Source organism: Barbus barbus, assembly GCF_936440315.1.
Source record: "Barbus barbus genome assembly, chromosome: 4".
Lineage (NCBI taxonomy): Eukaryota > Metazoa > Chordata > Actinopteri > Cypriniformes > Cyprinidae > Barbus > Barbus barbus.
The window spans coordinates 12,514,204-12,537,981 of NC_136732.1; the positions used below are offsets into that span (position 1 = coordinate 12,514,204).

Consider the following 23,778-nt stretch of genomic DNA (forward strand, 5'->3'; position numbering starts at 1 on the left):
AAGAAGTAGTGCAAATGTGTGCAGGAGCCCACAGCCAATCCTGGCCATATAAAGAGCTTAGTTTTGGCTATTCTTGCATTAAACACAGGTTTATTGATTATATTGACTAGAAATGGTAAAACAAGAGTAAAAGGGCAAAAACACGTTCTGGAGAAAGAAAGTGTCATTTACTGTCAACACAATAAATCGCACATCTCTTTTTCAAAGCTTGGGAGAAAATGACACTCACAAAACTTTACAAATGAGTTTTCAAATTCAACAGACTAGCTTATAAATTATAATAACAAAGCATGCGCGATATCCTCCGGGCGCCGCCATGTTCCCGTGACGTCGGTGTTTCTTCCTTTATTACAGCGTTTTTATTGTGTTATTGTATAATTTATTAACAATTTGCATTTTATTCATTTTCTGGTCGTGATGTTATTTCTTGCTACATTTATATTGTTCCATTTTATGTGATCATTTGTTGCAAATTGAAGGTATATTTTTGCACTGCTTACTTTTTTTTATTGCATTGCAAATTTGTAACGATGCTACAAAAAGACAAATGACCACGAGAATAAATCTTATATAAATTAGACCCATATTAATCTGCATAAACATGTGCGTAGACATGCAAATGTCATTGTATTTATAGTTTTGTTTCTATTAAACGTACAAAATCCCTCGCAGATTCAGTTTATTAGAAACTGGCTACAGTGTTGCGTTGACCGAAAGAGCGTCACTTCCTCATTGTAGCGCTAGCGCTGCGGAAGTGTTTGAAAGTGCTGTTGCGCGAGACTAGCTGCACGAGCTGATCAATAGGCCTCCGCACGCGGCATGTGTAAGTGAACACGACACAGTTGTCATCCTTAATAGTATTTACATCATATAGTACATATAGAGAGAGTTTAACACAATATTAGTAAGCAGTATGGATTAGAACGAGTATGCATGCTAGATCATAGATGGACGCTTATTGGATGTCTAATCCTGTTTTTGGGGAAGTAAATAGCCTTTACTTGTTGCTTTAGGATTTGAAATTTCGCATGATGTTTGTATTTTTGTATTGGTCTTATTATAAAGGTTATTATTGCGTATTAATGCGGGTCGTGTCTGAGGTTTTCAAACTACACTGACTGTTGCAAAGGGAGAAAGACAAGGCCTCAGCGTGGCCATGTGCATTGCTTGCTTTTTCATGCTTTGTCTGTATTTAATAACGAACTATAATTTGGTCAAAACATTGGATAAACTATTTTTTGTCAACTTTATGCGGATTTCAAGAATTACATTTTACTGAATGGCCGGTTTGTCAATGAATGAGTGCGCAATAACATGTAAAATAACTTATTTAATCTGAAATTGAGATCAAAATCTCCCTGGAAACTCTTTTAAATTCAAAATTTTAAAGTAGTTTTTTTTTTTCTTTAATACAGTATTTTATACATGGAGAGAAGTTTTGTACAGTACATATGATTGTGTATCTGGGTTGGATTTATCTTTTTTTTTAATCGCTGATAAACATGCTTAACATTCTTGCAGTTTCCATTTGTTTGGTTTAACCTTTCATGAACCAAAATTTGTCTCCAATCACTGATATAGAGATTAAACTAAACATTTTTTGCAGGTTTTAAATAGTAGTGCTTTTATGCCGTCATATGCATTGATATTGTTTGTTTATCAAGGTAAAAAGTACATAAAATAGTAGTAGTGGACTACATTGCTCTGCAGAAGTACATAGACTAAAAAGTTGTTTTGCAGTCTTCGGTATCGTTTGGCAATCGTTTGATATGAGGAAGTATTTTATGAAGATATGAGGAGGGAGAATGTAATGTAATTGTTTGTGTCTTGTGTGGTTTATGCGTAGGATGGAGTGGCAGCCAGATGAACAAGGCCTCCAGCAGGTCCTGCAACTCCTGAGAGACTCCCAGTCTCCAAACACAGCCACACAGAGAGCTGTGCAGCAGGTATCTTCATCTACACAGCCAATATTTGCTGCCAGTTACAGTTCTAAAGGGATATGTGGGTGGAGACCATACTGATATTGAAAATCTGTTATTTTTTTTATTTTTTTTTTAAATTATAGATAGCAGTATGACAAATGTGTTAGCATATGGAAATACTGATATCATTACGTAATTTTATGATCTTGTTTATTAAATCATAAACTTCGTGTGCCAGCTTTCAAAAGCACTGAATGGTTATCAAGCTTTTTCCACAGTGCAATGTTTGGATGCCTGATTTAAAAATACTGTTTATGTGGCTTTTATTTCAGAAGTCTATAAATGAAATATTCCGTCTGCTTTATCAAAGTAGCATCAGTGTACATGATGAACTTCAACTCTTTATGCACAGTTACCATCATTAGTAATGTCTTAATTCTCTTTCATTTTAACTCTCAGAAACTAGAGCAGCTGAACCAGTTTCCTGATTTCAACAACTATCTCATCTTCGTTCTGACGAGGCTGAAAACTGAAGGTGGGTGTCTGGGTTTGTTTTTTCACAAAGCTCATTTTATTGCATTTTTTTAATCATATTACACATTTGGGTTGTTCCATGAGGGTTTCAGACAGTCTTTGTTTGAATTTGATTACATAGCTGTCTGTTACCTTTCTTAATGCTCTTCAGATGAGCCCACTCGATCTCTCAGCGGTCTGATACTGAAGAACAACGTGAAGGTTCACTATCAGAACTTCCCCCCTGCAGTCGGGCACTTCATCAAGCAGGAATGTTTAAACAACATCGGAGACCCTTCCCCTCTCATCCGCGCCACTATCGGTGAGCCTCTCAGCTCGGTCTAGAATAAGCCAATTGAATTTTATTAGCTAGAAATCGCATTTTGTGAATGCAGTCTTAAAAACTACTTGGAAAAAGGTCGGTCTCCTCGCATTTAGTAAGAACAGTAGTATTGTGAAAATGTAATTGAAATGTTTTGGAATATATATTTTTTTCAGGATCCTTTGAATAGGAAGTTCAGTATCTGAAATATAAATATTTGTAACTTTATAAATGTCTGTCACTTTTGATACATTTTATGGGCAGTCAGTGCAAATATATGAATTATATGCTGATTCTTGTCTGTCTGTGTTCAGGTATCCTCATCACAACGATTTCCACCAAAGGGGAGCTGCAGACGTGGCCAGAGTTACTGCCTCAGCTGTGCAGCATGCTCAGTTCAGAGGACTACAACATCTGTGAGGTCAGTGCATTGCTGCTTCATATCTGCCTTAACTTAAACCTTTCTTTGTCCTCTCACTCATTTATCCTGCTTTTCCCCTTCTATTTTGTGCACATTTTCATATGCAAATGTATTTGGGAATGATTCAAGATGTAGGCAAAGTGGCCATGATGTGTTCTGTATCAGATCTAGAGATTTTCCTGAGATCTTAGTTGGTTCTCATTCAAACGCAGGGCTCGTTTGGAGCTTTACAGAAGATCTGCGAGGACTCTTCTGAGCTCCTGGACAGTGACGCTCTCAACCGACCCCTCAACATCATGATTCCCAAGTTCCTGCAGTTCTTCAAACACAGCAGCCCCAAGATCAGGTCAGTCTGAGAGAGCATGGATGGAGTTATGTTCCATATGTTGCATTACATTGTTCTGGGAATCTTATGGTTGTTCATGTGTGGCTTTAGGTCTCATGCTATTGCCTGTGTGAACCAGTTTATCATCGGAAGAGCGCAAGCACTGATGGACAACATTGACCCCTTTATTGAGGTACCTGCAGTTTGAACATGATGGATTTAATAAGTTAATTTGCATGACACCTGAATCAAAACTCATGCGTTCAGATAGCAATGTGTTCTGTGATGCTATGGACCATCACAGATGCTAGAACTTGCTGGTCAAGTGGTCAGTCATATGATTGTCATCTGTAAACAAAATGTCTATTGTTGGTTGGTCAATTAATAATTAATATTTTATTCAGTAAATAATACTTTTAAAAAATATACTATTATTTGTTTATTTATTTTTTTAAGGGGCTATATGGTGCTATTTTAAAGATCATCATTTTGTGTATTTGGTGTAACTTTAATGTTCAAAAAAAACATTTTTCAAATACTGTACAATAGCCCCTTTAGCACCGCTTTAGTTCTAGAACTAAAAGTACAGCACTAAAGTACTGGGACGATTTTGCGCAAACTATTTCCCAGTACCATTTAAAGGGTTGCATTTGCACAGACAGTGGGTACTAGGAAGTGACGTAAGCTAGTTGACAGCGACGTCATTTGTGCGCAGCGTTCAACAATGTAAACCAAGAACAACGATGTTAACAACAGGAAGATTGAGGACGCTGTGATCGGAGCTGTGTTTTGGTGTCTCATGGGTACGGTTGGGCAATATGGCCCAACCCTTTTTTTTACAAAAAATACGATTTACGATTTAAATCGATCCCCCCCCCCCTACTTGAAATCAATCTGCCGATGACAAAGAAATTGTTCAAAACAAGTTTTAACTTCATTTTGTTTTCATTTTTCCTTCTGGGATTTAATCTGGATTTCCCCCTTGGGGTTAAAGTGCAATCAGAAACAACAAGCCAAAAAGACCAGATGGCAGGCCCTGCCATTGTAAAAAGTGAATAAGTAACTTAACATAACGTAAAGTAAAATTATGGGGGGTATCACGAGCGTACATGCGCACTGAAGTTATTTAACAGTAATCAGTTTTTCCACATGGTGGCAACACTGTTCCGGGCCGTTGTTTCACAGTTGAAAACGAAACTAAAGCGACGGACATCAAAATACCTGAGACTGCAACTACAGACGCTCACATTGACAAGAGCGTGTGAGCGAGAGGGTATGAGACAGCTCAGCTTTGGTTTAAAAGAGTAAAAAAAAATATTTGTTATCAGTCATGACTTAACGGGGAAAAATAGAGCAGACGCTGAACATGGTTGAAGCTTTCTAGAGCGCGTGCGCCGGCAACTTCAAATGGAGTAAACTTTGAAAGGCTGTGCGTTCGCGTACAAAAACGAAGTGACGTTAGGCCTTTAACATCATGATGGGAGGGCTAAGCTCATTCGGAACTACTGGAGCTCATTCGGGGAGCGTCGGCGGATGTTAAAAAGAAAACCGATTTTCATTCAAACAAATCGACGTAAACTACACATTCAAGTTAATCGATAAAAAAACGATTTATCGCCCTACTCGTGGATTTCACAATAATGTACATGGAATGTTTACACCGCATGTTATATAAATATATATAATTTTTATTTTTAAATAAACAGCAGCTTCTACTCACTGTAGTGACATTATATTCTTGCAAGAAGTTTCCAGTATGTCCCCATTTAAAATGTTCCACGTTACCACAAAGTGCAACAGTTTTTGTACAAAAACTTTTAGATTGATCCCTTCTTGTAAACTCAGATATGAAATAAAATTACTCCGATTAAATACCACACAACCTTGTTGCCAAAAAACAATGGGTATTTTGGCTGGGACTTATTACACTGGTGGTGGGAGTAAAACACCAACATTCTTGATTCAGGTGGCAAAATTCACTGACTAGCCCCTGTAAATGTTGAAATTGGCTACCAAGGAGAAACCATTACTGTCTGAATATGGCTATACTGTAATTGCATCGTTTTAATCTGTTTTCCTCCTGGCCTATTATTCTAGAGTCTGTTTGCGCTGGCCGCAGATGAGGACTCGGAGGTGCGCAAGAACGTGTGCAGGGCTCTGGTCATGCTGCTGGAGGTGCGAGTGGACAGACTCATCCCTCACATGCGCAGTATTGTTGAGGTGAGATCTTGACCCAGAAGTGATGTGGATTTTGAGCAGTCAGAGATGCTGATGATGTTGACCATTTGTGCAGTACATGCTGCAGCGCTCGCAGGACCCGGATGAGAACGTGGCTCTGGAGGCCTGTGAGTTCTGGCTTACGCTGGCTGAGCAGCCCATCTGTAAGGACGTCCTGTCTGGACATCTTGCACAGTAAGTGACCTTTTCTCTTTTCTCATAAGAGTCTCACCAAAAGTGTGTTTGCCTCAGTTGACAAACATAGCTGGGCATTAGTTTCCTGCTTAACTTCTGTAGTGTGAATTTAGTTTTTCTAGGTGACATAGGAAGTTTTTTTTTTTTTTTTTTGTCTTTAGAGTAAAATGCAGTGATGAATTACTTTTAGTAATCCAGTGTGTGAGTAAATATTGTCGATATGTAAATAAATAAATTATGTTAATGAATTTGAAAAATTATCAATTTGTAATTTTACTCTACTGTATTTCTTTAAATAATAGCATTTGCAAAAATTTTATACATTAAGAAATTTTAAAGACTATATCAGAATCTCAATTGTTTGGCACATTATTGTTAACTTAATTATTTAAAGTTAGCTTTTTTCACACTTTTAAAAATCATAAACAAGACATTTAAATGGCTAAATAGCCATTTTCCTGTTTTGATTTGACAATTTATTGTAATTTTTTAAAATTATATAAATAAATAAAAATTCCCTCTCTACATTTAGACAATTTTTTAGACATTAAAATTAACATAACTACACTAGCAGAATCTCAATTGGCACATTTATACGGTTGCATGGTATTTAGCAACTGAACTTCCTGCCTGTTGCCTTAGAAATTATTTCATGCGTTGCATAATTGTCAGAGAAACTCTTATAATTTGTTTAATCCCCCAGTGACTGCATCACATCCATCTATACCTTCAAATATCCTGATGTCCAGTTTTGACCTCCTGTCTTTAATCTCTCTTAGACTGGTTCCTGTTCTGGTGAACGGCATGAAGTACTCTGAGATTGACATAATTTTGTTAAAGGTTAGTTACTTCACTTCACAAGAACTTCTGCAGCAGTCTGGCCTCGGGTGTGAAGATAACATAATCCCTGATTTTCTCCATGATTTTCAAGTATTCATACTGTCTGACCCAAGGCCTTTGACTCAGTCATTGCTGTCCAGAATTGCCAGTTGTTTCATCACACTGACCTTCTGCTTCCTGTGTAGGGTGACGTGGAGGAAGATGAGGCCGTGCCAGACAACGAGCAGGACATAAAGCCACGCTTTCACAAGTCTCGCACCGTCACCCTTCGGCACGAGGGTAATGAAGGCGAGGAAGGAGAGGAAAGTGAAGACGATGAAGACGATGATGATGACAGTCTGTCCGACTGGAATCTACGTAAGTGCTGTTACAGCCAGCTCGTACAAGAACCAAAAGGAAAAAGGGGGGAAAAAAATGGCAAGCCAAAATAATTATAACAAACTCCAAACTACATGACACAAAGGTACAAGAGAAGAGATCAGAAAGATGTTATGTTCTGATCAAGAGCCACTCCGATAAACTGTGCCCACAGAGAATGACTGTCCAAAAGAGCGCTCTCAGTCCTTCTATAGTCTACTCCCCTAATTATCACTTAACAAGGGGGAGGGAGGGAAAAAGTGACTCAACTCCCACAATTTGCCACCAATAGATGATGATACTCGGGGTCGTAACAGTGCCTTGTAAAAGAAACCAACCTCATGCTGGTGAAATTTTGCCTGTTTTTGTAAGCAGATATCAAGGATTGCTCACATACTTGGTGTTTTCTGTGGAGATGATTACACTCAATGTCATGAATGTCAGTGATGTTCAAGTATTCATACTGTCTGATCCACAAAAAGCTTTTAAAGCCTAAAGTTACATTGGAGCCGAGTGAAACATCTAACCCCATGTACAACATGTGCATCTCCTCTGTAGGTAAGTGTTCAGCGGCTGCCCTTGATGTCCTGGCAAATGTGTTTCGGGATGAGTTGCTGCCCCCCCTACTTCCAGTGCTGAAGGAGCTGCTGTTCCACCCGGACTGGATTGTTAAAGAGTCTGGCATCCTGGTGCTGGGAGCCATCGCTGAAGGTATAAGACAATGGATCTCATTCACTAATAATTGTGTACGTTTTTCGTATTTATACGCACATTTAAACTTCTCACGAAAACTTTCCGCCTAATTCACAACACGTGTGTACGCACATGAGCTTGTTCTTAAACTCGTTCTTCTGTTAGTGAATCTGGAGTCTTCTAAATGAGCGCATGCGTTCACAAGGTTAGTGATTAGCATAATACACGCCCAAACCAGCTCCATATAAGGGTTTTCCGCAAAGCGGCACTCGTCCAGAGAAAGACCATTATGGCACCGAAAAAGAACTTTAACGATAATGAACGTGAGGTTTTGCTGTCTGAGGTGGAAGCCAGAAAAAATGTGCCATTTTAAAAGCGACTGAACAGCCATTCGTCACTCTCAGCAAACATATCTGTGCGCTCTCTAAAGAACTGTTTATTTGATAAAAACATGAAAAAAGTAAAACAATATTGTGAAATATTATTACAATTTAAAAACTTTTTTTTGTAATGGTATTTGAAAATATATATATATAAAAAAAAAAATGATGTAAAGCTGAATTTCCAGCTTCATTACTCCAGTGTTGCATGATCCTTCAGAAATCATTCTAATATGATGATTTGATATTTTCTTTACTTAGTTTCTTTACTTTGAAGATTTCTTTACTTATTCAGTAAGGGTGTATTAAATTAAAGCAACTTAAATTTTACTGACCTTGAACTTTTGAACATCAGTGTATATCCTGTAAAAATGTTTTTATGGAAGTATGACCTTTCTGACGACCTCCTCTGGCTTATCGTCAGGCTGTATGCAGGATATGGTTCCGTACCTGCCGGAGTTGATTCCTCACTTGAGCCAGTGTCTCTGTGATAAGAAAGCGCTGGTCCGCTCCATTGCCTGCTGGACTCTGAGCCGCTATGCACACTGGGTGGTCAGCCAGCCTCCAGACTCCTACCTCAAACCCCTCATGACCGAGCTGCTCAAACGCATCCTCGACAGCAACAAGAGGGTTCAGGAGGCCGCCTGCAGGTATGTTTGACTTGCTGTTAAAGAAAATCCAGCTTCCAGACCAAAATAACAGGTCTTAAATCTGACCATGTTTTACTTTTGTAGCCTTTAGCCTCTTTAGTATTATTATTATTATCATCAATGTTGTCAAACTATTAAAAATCATTTTTGGTAATTGAAATAAATTTGAATAAAATATCAATATTAGATAAACGTCAGTTTAAACTGATTTCACTACTTTCCTAATTTTAAAGGGTAAGTTCACCCAAAAATTAAAATTAGCCTGTGATTTACTCGCCCTCGAGGCATCCTAGGTGTATAAGACTTTCTTCTTTCATACGAATCCAATCGGAGTTATATTAAAAATTGTCCTGGCTCTAAGTGTTATCATTGCAGTGGGTGTCTTGTTCAACGGTCCAAAAGACGTCAAATAAAGTAAGCGCATCTGTAATAAAACGTGCATGACACAGCTCTGGGGGGTGAATAAAGGCCTCCTGTAGCGAATCCATGCGTTTTTGTTAGAAAAATATCCATATTTCAAATGTAATAAACACTTCTCTCACTACATCTAAGTAGGACGTCGGTGTTGCGTGATTAATGACGAATGCAGAGAGAATGAAACAAAATGCTGGTCATGAATTAGAAGTACAAAACAAGGATTTGTAAAGAAATGTCGGAGGGTTTGGATATAAGCCAAGAGGAGATTGGTTTTCCTTTGCTAAAGTAAGGAAACTTTGCTTCCTTTGCTCCTGTAAACAAACTCTCAAGACTAGCATATCTCAGAGGCGCATGCACTGGGCATACGTCCTACGTCATCCGCTGGAGTGGCTTCCGCTTACAACAGATACCGGAAGTGACAGAAAAGTGTTTATTACATTTGAAATATGGATATTTTTCTTACAAAAACGCATGGATTCATTACAGGAGGCCTTTATTCACCCCCCGGAGCAGTGTCATGCATGTTTTATTACAGATACGTGCGCTTTATTTGATGTCTTGTTGGACTGTTGAACAGAAACACCTGCCCACTGCGATAACTCATAGAAGAGCCAGGACAATTTTGAATATAACTCCGATTGGATTCGTCTGAAAGAAGAAAGTCATATACACCTAGGATGCCTCGAGGGTCAATAAAACACAGGCTAATTTTCATTTTTGGGTGAACTAACCCTTTGTTTTTGTTTTTAAGCGTACTATAGTGACTAAAACAAATAAAAGCTGAACAGAAAAAAATAAATGACATGAATTCAAAACGTTATAAATAAAAGCCAATTCAAAATATTAATAAATACTATAGTATATAAAATGCGCATATAACACTGAAATTTAGGCATAATAAACCAGCTAAGGTGATTTGCTCGTTTACAATGGTTTAGCTGGTTAACCAATTTCACAATGGTTTATCTAGTTGGTCCAAGTCCGTTTCCCAAACTTACCAGCTATAAAGTGCCTGAAAGCCCTCTTAAACCCAAACCAGCTAAAACCAAGAAAACCCACCATTGATTGTGGGGTATTTTTTTGGATGCTTTTCAGTCTTTTCCTTTCAGTCTGGATGGAGTTTCTGGAGATGTATCGGCATGTTGATCTAATTCTTGGTTTTTTCCTTCCATCAGTGCATTTGCAACTCTGGAAGAGGAGGCCTGTACAGAGCTGGTTCCCTACTTGAGCTTCATTCTGGACACACTGGTGTTTGCCTTCAGCAAGTACCAGCACAAGAACTTGTTGATCCTGTATGACGCCATCGGAACCCTCGCTGACTCTGTCGGACACCATCTTAACCAGCCAGTAAGATCACTGTGCCTTTAAGTGTTTAAAGATGAAAATGTTCAAGAATCATAATTAACTGTGACCGTTTTGTTTAACAGGAATACATCCAAAAGCTCATGCCCCCTCTTATTCAGAAATGGAATGAGTTAAAAGATGAAGACAAGGATCTGTTCCCTTTGTTGGAGGTAAAATAGTTCTGTGAATATAGATATAGATAGTCGTGGCCTAATGGATAGAGAGTCGGACTTGTAACCCAAAGGTCGTGGGTTTGAGTCTCAGGTCCGGCAGGGATTGTAGGTGGGGGGAGTGAATAACCAACACTCTCTCCACCCTCAATACCACGACTGAGGTGAGACCCTTGAGCAAGGCACCGAACCCCCAACTGCTCCCCGGGCACCACAGCATTGGCTGCCCACTGCTCCGGGTGTATGTTCACTTGGATGGGTTAAATGCGGAGCACAAATTCTGAGAATGGGTCACCATACTTGGCCACACACCACTTCCCCCTTCCCTTTTCCTTTCCCTTTAGATAGATAGGTATGTGTGTATGTGTGTGTGTGTGTATATATATATATATATATATATATATATATGTATATGTGTATATATATATGTGTATGTATATATATATGTATATGTGTATATATATGTATATGTATATGTGTATATATATATGTATATGTGTATGTAGGTAGATGTGTGTGTGTGTGTGTACACACACCCCTCTCCATAAGTATTGGAACAGTAAAGGCAAAATTGCTCTGTTGGCTGTGGAGTCAAAACATTTGCAAATATGATTAAAAGATGAATATGAGATAAAACTAGACCTAGAACTAGACACAACCTCTTTTGGAGGGCACTGTATGTGTGTGTATATGTGCGTATATGTAATAATATTATTATTATTAATATTAATATTTTTTTGTTGGTCATATTCATACTTCAAAAACTGAGATGTCTTAAATTGGCAAAACTGTAATTTCCTGGCTTTTTTCATAACAGAGGTCTAGGAGCTTTTTAACTACCATATAAGTTTCAAAACAGTCAATTCACAGTAAAATGCACACAGCCTGCATAAAGTAGCTGTGATTTTTCACGAGCCCTTGTGACTTGCGTAAAAATATGACGTCCGAACTACTCAGTCACCGCCTTCAGTCACCACCCCGAGCACCACCCACCATCCCAACCTCCTTTTGCCAAACCCCCAGACAACATCTCGTCTACGCCATTGCTGAGCAACAACAACACAGAAACATGTCGAAAAGGTTAACTTTAACGGACGAAACCAGATCGGCCGTTCTGTAATGTTACACACTCACTCCAAGGATGGACGATCTGACAGGACTGTTACTATGAGGTTGATCACATCTAACGTGTATAGTAAAGACAAACTCACCGTGTCTGTCTAGTCTAGTCAAATCAAAATTATTTGTATAGCGCTTTTAACAATGCAAATTGTGTCTAAGCAGCTTTACATCAGCTTGATATAAAGCTGGGTGGCTTTATATCAGCTTTACAGTATTTAGACGGGGAAATAGTTTGTCGAAATAGTGTCATCCTCCTCTGACCAGATAAAATCAGCAGTTTAAATCTAGACTGCAGCAGAGTCAGATTGTGCAAAGGACTCATCTGGTTCCTGTGGTCTTGTCTCGATGGCCATCTTGGAGACCGAGTCTTCACTGGGGATCAGTCTCTGGGGCCCATCTAGGTGTCCTGACTGTAGAGGTCATCTCTAGGTGCTGACCCACCATCTGATCTGGATCTGGGTGGCTACGGTGACCTCGGAATAAGAAAGAAACAGACTAATATTGGCGTAGATGCCATTCTTCTAACAATGTAACAAGTACATCAGGTATTTTGGGAAGTGTTCCCGGTTCCGGTTGACCTAATTAATGCAGCCTAACAATTATTCCGTTAGTTTTGCAAATTGGTAAGTTTCATCAGGTCGTGAAGAAATATAGAGCTGGGTATCATCAGCATAACAGTGAAAGCTAACACCATGTTTTCTAATGATATCTCCCAAGGGTAACATGTAAAGCGTGAAAAGTAAGGGGCCAAGTACTGAGCCTTGAGGTACTCCATACTGCACTTGTGATTGGTATGATACCTCTTCATTTACTGCCACGAATTGATGGCGGTCAGATAAGTACGATTTCAACCATGCCAGTGCACTTCCTCTAATGTCAACATAATTTTCTAGTCTATTTAAAAGAATGTCGTGGTCGATAGTGTCAAACGTGGCGCTTAGATCCAGTAGCACTAATAGAGAGATACAACCACGGTCAGATGATAAAAGCTGGTTCTTTGTAACTCTGAGAGCAGTCTCAGTACTATGATATGGTCTAAAACCTGACTGGAAATCCTCACATATCATTTTTCTCTAAGAAGGAACATGGTTGTGGTGATACTACATTTTCTAATATCTTTGACACAAAAGGGAGATTCGAGATCAGTCTGTAACTAATTAATTATTTGGGGTCAAGTTGTGTTTTTTTTAATGAGAGGCTTAATAGCAGCCAATTTGAAGGTTTTTGGGACATATCCTAATGACAATGATGACTTAATATTCAGAAGAGGATCTATTACTTCTGGAAGCACCTCCTTTAGGAGCTTAGATGGAACAGGGTCTAAAATACAGGTTGTTGGTTTAGATTTAAGAAGTTTATACAATTATTCATTTCTAATGTCTGCACCTGCTGATGTTATATTTTTTGTTAATTTAGCCACTGTATTAAATAAATACTTGGTTGTTTGTTTTCTTCTAAAAGAGACGTAAAGTAAGCAGATCCAGCAGTTTTTAATGCTTTTCTAGGATAGGGTACTTTCCCACCAAGCAATACGAAATACCTCCTAATTTTGTGTGCTCATTATACCACGGTGTTGGAGTCTTTTCCTTAATTTTCCTTGAGTGTAAAGGAAGCAACCGTATCTAAAGTGATAGAAAAGTGAGCGTCAATAGTTTGTTACATCAAGTTGTTCTGAGCTATTGGATATGCTGAGGAATTGAGATAAATCAGGAAGATTATTTATAAAGTAGTCTTTTGTGGTAGAAGTGATGGTTCTACCATATTTGTAACAAGCAGTTGGCTTTATAGCTTTAGCTAAATGGAATGTACACGAAACTAGATAATGATCTGAGATTATATCGCTCTGCTGCAATATTTCAACGCCACTGACATCAATTCCATATGACAGTGTTAAATCTAGAGTATGATTTCGACAATGAGTCGCTGAATATTAATTGTCTCCCTCTCTGTGTTTCGTCTGTCTGACGCGAGTGCACGCACCAACGCTCATTCAGTAAAAAAATTAAAACTTCACACAGACTGTCAGGATGGGCCTTTACGCAAAAATGGAAATGCTCACGTGAATACACATTTACAGATATGGCCGTAAACTCAAGTTTTTGCGCTGAGGACGCACACGCATCTGTCAAAGCGCATGAGAAGGCAAGCCATTACGCTAATGCATCAACTTAAAGCTTAAAATAAAGAATTCTCATGTTTTGGGCAGCTTGGATCACGTACTTCTCCCGCAGCATCTGATTCTGTTTCCTCCACTATTTTTAGATACATTTTGTCCTCAGAAATGCATTATTCAGTGCTGTAATTTGATGTGGCCGACTGAAGTTGGACGTGCATTGTGGGCAGACCCGACTAATTGATCGTGAGAATCGTTGTCAATGATTTTCATTATCGATGATAATCGATTTTATCGATTAGTTGTTGCAGCCCTATTAAGGACATCAAAATCTAAAATAAAACTCCAGAAAGGTGTACAATATGAGACCTTTAAGGAATTTGTTACTTTTTCTTATTTTAGTGCCTGTCTTCAGTGGCCACAGCACTACAGAGCGGCTTCCTGCCCTACTGTGAACCAGTTTACCAGCGCTGTGTCACCCTGGTCCAGAAGAACCTTGCTCAAGCCATGGTCAGTGGAGAATGAACAGCCATAGTGTGGTATCGTTTTGGTTCATTCCCCAGATCTTGATGTTTTCTTTCTGTTCTTGTTGCAGATGTATAACCAGCATCCTGACCAGTATGAGGCCCCTGATAAAGACTTTATGATTGTGGCCCTTGATCTGCTCAGTGGTCTGGCGGAGGGACTCGGAGCTAATGTAGAACAGCTGGTTACCCGCAGCAACATCATGACCCTGATCTTCCAGTGCATGCAGGTATGCTCCAATCAATATATTTTAAACATTATAAATATTTTAAATATTTGAATATAATATATATTTCATAGTGATACATAATTAAATAACTGTTGTTAATAACTTGATGATGATAATAATAACTATTATTATTATTATTATTATTATATTATTATGATTGTTATTAAATAATACATTTAAGTGTGTAAATACATATATGGATATATAAAATGTTTTAGAATTATATTAGAAATACTAAAATAAGTTTATTTAATTAAGTTTTCTCTCTCGCTCTCTCTGACACTGTGGATGTGTATGTACACATGCACACAGAGAGAGAGAGAGAGAATATTTGAATATCTTTATTACATAAGAAATACAAAAATAAGTTTATATAACTTATTTTAGTACACACACAAATGAATCTCTCTCACACACACGACGTGCAAAATTCCGCATTTAAACGGTCAATAGCAAATACTTAAACTAATAACAGAACATACTTACAGTCGCTAATTCAGAAGTGCCAGATTGTCATGGCAAAGTCAGAATTACCTCTCCGAGGTTCACGCAATGGTCGTCCATAAAATGCGTTGCTGTTCTGTTGCAAGTAATCTTAATGATTCCTCAATGCATCTACTTTCAGAAGGCCAAATAAAGTACTTTTGCTTTCGCATAGAAACACACAGTGTCTCCCTGACATGGCTGCATCAACACCACTGCGGTTACTGAAACCACGCCTTCTTTCTTTGCGTGAACATTTGGGCTGCATTATGCAAATATTTCCACATCTTGACGTAGACATGTGGGGGCGTGTTTGAACGAGGCGCTTTAGGGGGGCGTGGCAGAGTCTTAACTTTGAAGAATATCTCTTTGGTTTTGAGACTTTAGTCTTTGCAATTTCAGGGATCAGCTTGTAACACTCCAAAGAGAAAGGAAAACTTGAAATCGCACCATATGACCCTTTAATATTTAGAATTTATATATTTAATATTAATATGTATTTTATATACATTTAATAGCTTGTATAAATAATAACTGTTAAAAATAAAGGTGTATATCATAAATCTATTTTCATTTTATTATAAAGGTAATATATAATGTATCTCTATTTTTATTGTTATAGCTTTAAATAATTTATTATTAAATATATTTATATATTACATTTTAAATATCTTATTAGTAGTAGCTGAGCGTATTGGACACTTAAACATAATCTAAATTGACCATAAAACCATACCTGATTATCTGTAGTAAAATAGTCATCATTTTCAGTAATTCTTCATCCTTTGCTCATGTTGTCTCAAGTGCATCTGATTTAACATTCTGCAAAATAACAGTGGATAAATGAAACATTAATTTGATGCAGAAAATCAAATTGTGTGTAAAGCCTAAAAGCTTTATTTCTGCTCTAATTAAAGGACACCATGCCAGAAGTGCGTCAGAGTTCGTTCGCTCTGCTGGGAGACCTGACTAAGGCGTGTTTCCTTCACGTCAAACCCTGCATTGGTGAGCTGTGCTCTTTGACTCATACTGAGTGAAGCCTGACACATGAAGAGCTGCTTTCTCATGCTAGCTGTTGCTTCTGTGTGTGTTGTGCTGGTCAGTTTGTCATTGGTGTCCGTTTACACTCTCTAGCGGAGTTCTTGCCTGTCCTGGGCCTCAATCTCAACCCGGAGTTCATATCTGTGTGCAACAATGCCACATGGGCCATCGGAGAGATCGCCATACAGATGGGTGAATTGATGAATTTTCGTTTCGTATTCATTATGGCGCAGTTATTTGCATATCTAATATATCTGTCCTGTGTAAGTTTGGACAGCTGTTTGATATTGAATTTGTTTGGTGTTTTCCCAGGTACGGAGATGCAGCCGTTTGTGGCCTTGGTTCTTAATAACCTTGTGGAGATCATCAACAGACCTAATACACCCAAAACTCTGCTGGAGAACACAGGTAAATGTATACACCAAGAAGAACGCATACAAACACTTCAATAAAGTCACACTAAACGGATGAACTCCAAAATAGACATTTGAAACCTGAATTATCTGTGGAAAATGGTGTTCTGATTACTGTAGCTTTGACTGCAGCTAATTTTTAGCTTGAAACACACCCATGTCCCTTTTTTTATTTTGTGAAACAGCCATTACGATTGGTCGGCTGGGCTATGTGTGCCCACAGGAAGTTGCCCCCTTGTTGCCACAGTTCATTCGCCCTTGGTGAGATGTTGATTAAACCATTGCATGCCTCTTATGTGTGAACTAGCTCTGTTTTCATGCAATTTAAACGTCAAAATAGACTAAACTTCTGAAATAAACGGCTCTTTTTATTTTTTCAATGTAGGTGCACGTCACTTAGAAACATTCGGGACAATGAAGAGAAAGACTCAGCCTTCAGAGGCATTTGCGTAATGATTGGGGTAAATCCTGGAGGAGTCGTACAGGTGAGAGGATACAGGGGAAATCATTCATGCAATTTTAGAGCTGATTTGTTATATTTTTAATATTTGTTTATTTGATTTGATTTAATACATTTATTGGCCACAGCAATCATTACAATAAATATAATAGGCACACTGCAAAATATAAGGTAAATTGATAAATTTTTATTGAATTTCTAATTAATAATTTAAAAAGTTGAATTTAACTCTTTTACCATCTAAATGTAATGACATTAATACTGTATAGCAATATCAGAAACAAAAGCAATATAAATATATTTAGTTTTTTTCCTCTACATTCTCTTATGTGCTTACTACCCTAAAATAAGAATTTATATAATTTATTAGTTTAAAATAAATATAAATTATAAATTGGGTTGTTGGAATAAAAGTTCCATACACTATAGCAAAAAACAATATAATTATGTATCATATTCTCTGTATTCTCTTATGTACTTACTACCATAAAATACAATTAAAATGAATATAATTTATTAAATATAAATAAATAAATAGAGTGAGTTGAGCTGAATGTTCCATATTCAGGGTTCCCACGCTTCTTGAAAGTACTTGAATTTCAGACATATGGATTCAAGGCCTGGAAAGTACTTGAAAAACGAACATAGGTCCTTGAAAGTGCTTGAATTAAATTAGAAATTTTGTTTATGACGCTATTTCAAAAATGGTCCTATATGTGCTGTCAAAGAAAGAACGAAACGGCACTAATTGGGGGTTGGAGATGGGGTAGCGTGAAAATGTGTGTTGATGCGCAGCCTAGAGCCCTGTGCGGGACAGTTTTCTTAAGCCCTCTCCCGCTCAGTTTCTGACCATTACCGCCCACTCCCACAACGTCCCGCTCACGCAAACATTATTGTATTTAATATTCGCGTAATCAATATGTGGGTTATTAAAATCGCAGTTGAATGAGCGTTCGCTGTTCACTTTCACTTTTGATTTCGTGATCACGTGCACTCTGTGTAAAGTGAGCACATTTTACAGTGCGTGCATAATTATTAGGCACGTTGATATTCTGATCATTTTTTTTTTTTAGCACATTTTACCAATTCCAAACCACATCAATCTTAACTACTATTAATTTTGTATGTGATCATTTATAAGTGACACATAATTGTCCATGAAGGCTGGAAGTGAAAAACTCCTTATATTCAGGTGTGCAGAATTATTAATGGCAGGTAGAGCCCTGCACGGGCCTCAAATTTAGGCTCTGGCCCGAGACGCTCAGGCCCTAGCCCGGCCAATCTAGGGCCTGAGCGTCTCGGGCCAGAGCCTAAATTTGAGGCTAACCCGAGCCAGTCTTTTTTTCCCCCTTCTCCTAAGAGTTTATACTACTGTTTCGGCTATTAAAATAGTTCAGTTTTGTGTGTAATGGCAAAATTATTATTTTTAGTTTTTTTTAAGTTAATTTAAATTAGTTTTTTTTAAGTAAATTCCGTCTTTCGGATGAGACGTTAAACCGAGGTCCTGACTCTCTGTGGTCATTAAAAATCCCATGGCACTCCTCGTAAAGAGTAGGGGTGTAACCCCGGTGTCCTGGCCAAATTCCCTCCACAGGCCCTTATCAATCATGGCCTCCTAGTAATCCCCATCCACTTGATTGGCTCTATCACACTCTCCTCTCCACCTGTAGCTGGTGTGTGGTGAGCACACTGGCGCCGTTGTCCTGTGGCTGCCTATAATTTTAGTATAGTTTTAGTAAATCTATAGATATACTAAAACAGTTCAAGCATATAACAATGTTTAAACGTTAAACCTACGCTATAATAATAATGTGCTCTATATCTAAGTTTGTGCGGAGAGTGGAAGCTAAAGCACGCTCTGCAGGACATGGAGGCACCAGCGCAAACACTTGGATTTTTTTCAGGGGAAACAAATTAAAATAGTCTACACCGTAATTTTTTAATTTTATTTATTTGTATTTTTTTTTTGATAAAGGTAAGAGTAATACATCATTCGGACCTGTAAAGGGTTTACTTGTATTTGTGTGCACTCACAATCTTTTATTATAATCATAATCAATAAAGATGCATTTCTCTCTAAAGGCGCGTCTAATGAGGAGACGCGAGTCAGGATCAGCAACTTCATCCTTGCGACACAGACTCAGAAAACATTAGTTTATTAGTAAATAATTCAAATATCTCCTTACTATTTCCTGCAGACACATTCATGGTTCTGTTTGCTGGGGATTTGCAGCAAGCTTTAGCCTATTGTGTGCATTTGAACGCAGAACTCTTCAGCTGCGCTGAAGTCACTTGCTCACGCTGCTGTAAAAAAGAGGCGTAAAAAAGTTGGGGCCCGTTGGGCCCGGGCCAAAATGCAGGGCTCTAACGGCAGGTTTTCTTTTACAGATGTAATGAGCCAAAAAACTGATTTAGCTCACACCGAAAAGTCCAAAATTATTAAATCCCCATGAGAAATATTCAAAACTAATGCAATACAGAAATTGCAAAGTTAAGGCGTGACCACTGGACAGAGAAATGCTCATTGGGACAGTGGGGTCAGAAAAAAACAGGCGGAGAAGAAAAGAGACGTTAACTGCAAAAGAATTAAGAATTAGGTGTGAAACCATCAGGAAACATTTAGTCTCCAGCGCCATCATTTTCCAGAACTGCAACCTTCCTGGAGTCTCCAAAATTACAAGGTGTCAGGTTCTCAGAGACTTTGCTTGGGTAAAAATTCCTAAAAGATGACCCTCACTTAATAAGAATAACATGCTGAAGTATTGTGAAATACGTGAAGACTGATTTTTATAGGCTTTATGGACCGATAAGTTGGGTGTCTCTTGAAGGACCAGCAGCACATCCTCTTGCAGCACTGCTTGAAGAATTTATCTTCCAGAATCTGGCAGTAAGTTTTAGGAGCTAATTTTAGTCAATCTCTGCAAGACAGACTTTTCAGGATAGGAGATGGACTAAAAATGAACTCCTAAAACGTACTAAGACATGGAGCGAAGGAGAAAATTTAGAACTTGAAAAATTGGAAAAACCACGTAGTGAAAAGTGTGTACAGTTTAAAAACAAATAGTCCTATTTTTTTTTTATTTCGTTTCTTTACCTTTTTTTTGGCAGATTTGCACATGTACAAGGTTTACAATTTTCAATTTTTTTTTTTTTACAAATGTTAAGTACTGTAATGACACTACATATACTGGGGTGTGAATTTGATAGGTGCTTGATATAAAATATATGGTGCTTTAAAAAGTCCTTGAATCTGGTCTTCATGAAAGAGTGGGAACCATGCATACTGTATAACAATATCAAAAATAAATGTATAATTCATGTATTTTCTTTGCATTTTATGTACTAACTACCATAAAATAGAAAAATAATGTAGTATTTTTTTTATTGTTGGGCTATAGGTTACAGTTTGGCTTTAATGCATTTTTTTTGGATGCAGGACTTCATCTTTTTCTGTGACGCTGTGGCCTCCTGGGTAAATCCAAAAGACGATCTGAGGGACATGTTCTACAAGGTACAAATACTCTTCTTCTGTAACTAACAACTTTAATTTGATGGGTTTACAGTTGGCCAGGATAGCAGCTCAATTTCTATGCGTCAACAGAATTTGTCCATTTCTTGTCTAGATTTTGCATGGCTTCAAGGATCAGGTTGGTGAGGATAACTGGCAGCAGTTCTCTGAACAGTTTCCACCGCTGCTGAAGGAGAGACTTTCAGCCTGCTATGGTGTGTAGACGCCGCCCCTGCTGACATGGGAACCAACTATTAGGTGAGAAGAACCTCAGTGATAAAGTAAAACATCAAAATAAAGCAGCTTTGGCCATTTGTTTGAACACATTGTTCTTATCTGCAGGTCAAATCTACGGGAGGGTTACTGGGGAACTCATCCATGTCTGTTTGTGGGAACTGCCTGCTGTTAGAGCCAAAGACATGTGACGGTTTGTGATCTGGAGCGATCCCGCTTCCTCCAGCTCTGAAAGAGGATTTGAAAGAGAGTTAATGTGAAATCAACCTTTTTACTGTCACAGTTCGGCTTCTGACTTGCTCCGAATGGGAATGAAAGCTGAAGCTCAGGGATCTTGATCGGGAGGGAGGGTTCGTTCAGGCAAGATTCACCAGTTGCTTATTGGACAAAACGACGCCATTCAGTAGTCCAGCCTTAGCAAAGCCTGGCTTCTCAGCTAGATGCCAAAAGCACACACACATACTGCAACGAGCGGCATACATGCTTAAGGCAGACTGTGCCTGAACAAAATTAGTTTTCTTAAAGCAACAGATCACCCGAAAATGAAAACTTTCAAGCTAATGTCTCTCAAAACAAGCGAATATTGTCTTTAAGATGTCGAATAGCACAATTACTCTCTTACGTGCATACCAAAAAGTGCATTTTAGTTGCAAATAGGACAAGTTATGATTTTAAAGTAGTTTTTCCCAATCTTCTGAAGCCATGCAAAGGTTTGCTTGAGAAACTGGCTGAAGTCAAGTAGTTATTTGCTAAAAGTGACAAGTTTTTCTTATTGAAAACTATCAACTTTTGTGTTTCATGGAAAATTTTCATTTTTGGGTGTACTTTCGTTTTAAAAACTGCTAATTATAAAACAAATTCTTAGGGTTGGCTAATGACAGAAGCATGCAATCATTATGTCATAAGTACATATTTCTGAATTTTCTGCCGGCTTAATTTCTTTCCACGGCTCCAGATTGCATCGAGCTATATTTTCATTCCATGAAGAAACCGCTTGCTTCATTTATTGCTGATAATTCTGCTGTAGCCAGTAAAAGAACCGTAATGGAGTTGCTGATTTAGGTCACGTAATGTTTCGTTAAGCACATACCTTGTTTTGTTTCCTATTTTCTTTTGCTAATCTAAAACGTGCATATCAAGAAAGGCAATGAGGTTTCTTGATAAAGTGACAAGTAATCATTTTTCCTAATTGATCGCTGTGATCTGTAGTCTGTATTTAAGCATTATTATTCCTTTTGTGTTGCAAATGTCACGTAAAGATTGATCCTGTACCAAGAATTCACTATAGAGATCGAGTGTTTGCCTCTGCTGCTTTAAAATAAATTCTAGGGAGTTAAATAACTATATATGCTTAAGGAACTTTAGTTAGTGGTATTATTGATATGCACTTTCTCTTATAAGGACTGTCGGTTTCCCCCGCAAAGATGGGAATATAGTGAAGTTATGAAGGCTGTTTTTGTTTAGAGTAAGTATGCTTGGCTTGTGTAAGAACAATCTAATTATCACATGAGAGAGAAAGCTTCTTTAATGTAACGGGGTTAATTTCTTTAATGAGTATAATTTTAGCAAAGAGTAATGTGGTGAGATTCTTCAGTCTACACAATATGCAATTGTCCTTGTAGACAGACTAATGAATTGTGGAAAAACGCAGTAATGAGTAGGGCGGTGTTAGTGAGTTGACATTTGATTTCAAGTATATGTAATTGGAAGTACATCATTCTGTGTTGATGGGGTTTAGAATTTAGGAGAGGCTTCCCAAATCTTTTTCCCATATTTTTAGTTGTTTTGAACATTTTAGCTGTCGTCGTGGTTTTAAATGCCTGTTTAAGCAATATGCATGTTCATCTCTACGATTGACAGTTGCATCTTAAGGTTTATTCTCTCCTCATTAAACACTAGCTCTGACAATCTCATTTTTAAAAATGAATACATTTTTGTAAGCTGCTCCACCCTCGGTTTTTTTTTTTTTTTTTTTTCCCATTTAGATTATGTATTTCACAGATGATGAGCAACCCTGTTAGACATTTTAATTCAAGTAAAAAGAACTCAAGTTTAACCTTAAAATACAAAGTGGATGTTAAAAATTGTGTGGTCAGATTTTGAAATTATGCAGTATTTAGAATTGGTTATCTAAAACTGTCAATTGGAAAGCCTCACTTACTAAATGATTAATGCACTGATGCATTTGCTCCTGATACTGTAATGACATTATGCTGCCAAGCAGACCTGTGTTCCACCAAGACCTTATCTTTTTTTTTTTTTTTTTTTTACTTTTGCATTTTATTTAAAATCGTTTTAAGTATTTTTGTTTAAGTGTTTAATATATTTTGTTTTGTGCACATGCACAAAGATTTTTTTTAGACTTTAAAAGTTTTCCTTTTGTTTTCTTTTTGTTTTAAAGAATTTAATTTGGTTTTATTTAGACTTTTTGCGATGGAGAAATGCGTTTAGCTTATGATTTTCAGAAAGTCTGCTGAAGCATTATGATGTTTTCCTCACACTTCCCAGTCCTCAGTTTGGATGCTGACTTGTTTTTCACTAATCACCTTTCTTCAAATTCTTTGAATGGGGAAATAAACATTTTCTGTCAAATTAAAACAAAGCATGGTCTCTGATTTTTCTCCTTCAGTTGTCCAGATCTGTCTCAAAAAGATTGAAAAATATATATATATGTGTATATATATATATATATATATGAAAATACACACACACGTATATATTTATATACATATAGCAGCACAACTGTTTTCAACGTTGATAAGTTTATTAAGAATGATTTCTGAGGATCGTGTGACTGAAGCCTGGAGTTATGATGCTGAAAATTCAGCTTTACATTACAGGAATGCATTACATTTTATTAAAAATAGAAAACTTATTTTAGGTT

At 37.6% G+C, this 23,778-nt stretch overlaps 1 protein-coding gene across 1 annotated transcript; it reads left to right on the forward strand.

Annotated features, from left to right (window-relative positions):
* The first annotated feature begins 723 nt into the window (after window positions 1-723).
* LOC306868836 (transportin-2-like) lies at window positions 724-23,489 on the forward strand. Its single transcript, XM_079415233.1, has 25 exons — window positions 724-823; window positions 1,847-1,946; window positions 2,382-2,457; window positions 2,608-2,757; window positions 3,072-3,178; window positions 3,391-3,524; window positions 3,615-3,696; window positions 5,601-5,723; window positions 5,797-5,915; window positions 6,695-6,755; window positions 6,941-7,112; window positions 7,671-7,823; window positions 8,610-8,835; window positions 10,428-10,599; window positions 10,680-10,766; window positions 14,404-14,511; window positions 14,597-14,755; window positions 16,156-16,243; window positions 16,373-16,471; window positions 16,592-16,687; window positions 16,878-16,953; window positions 17,078-17,177; window positions 20,589-20,663; window positions 20,776-20,918; window positions 21,003-23,489. The coding sequence occupies exons 2-24, from the start codon at window positions 1,848-1,850 to the stop codon at window positions 20,881-20,883; spliced, it is 2,670 nt and encodes an 889-aa protein (XP_079271359.1). The 5' UTR covers window positions 724-823; window position 1,847; the 3' UTR covers window positions 20,884-20,918; window positions 21,003-23,489.
* The last annotated feature ends 289 nt before the right edge of the window (window positions 23,490-23,778 follow it).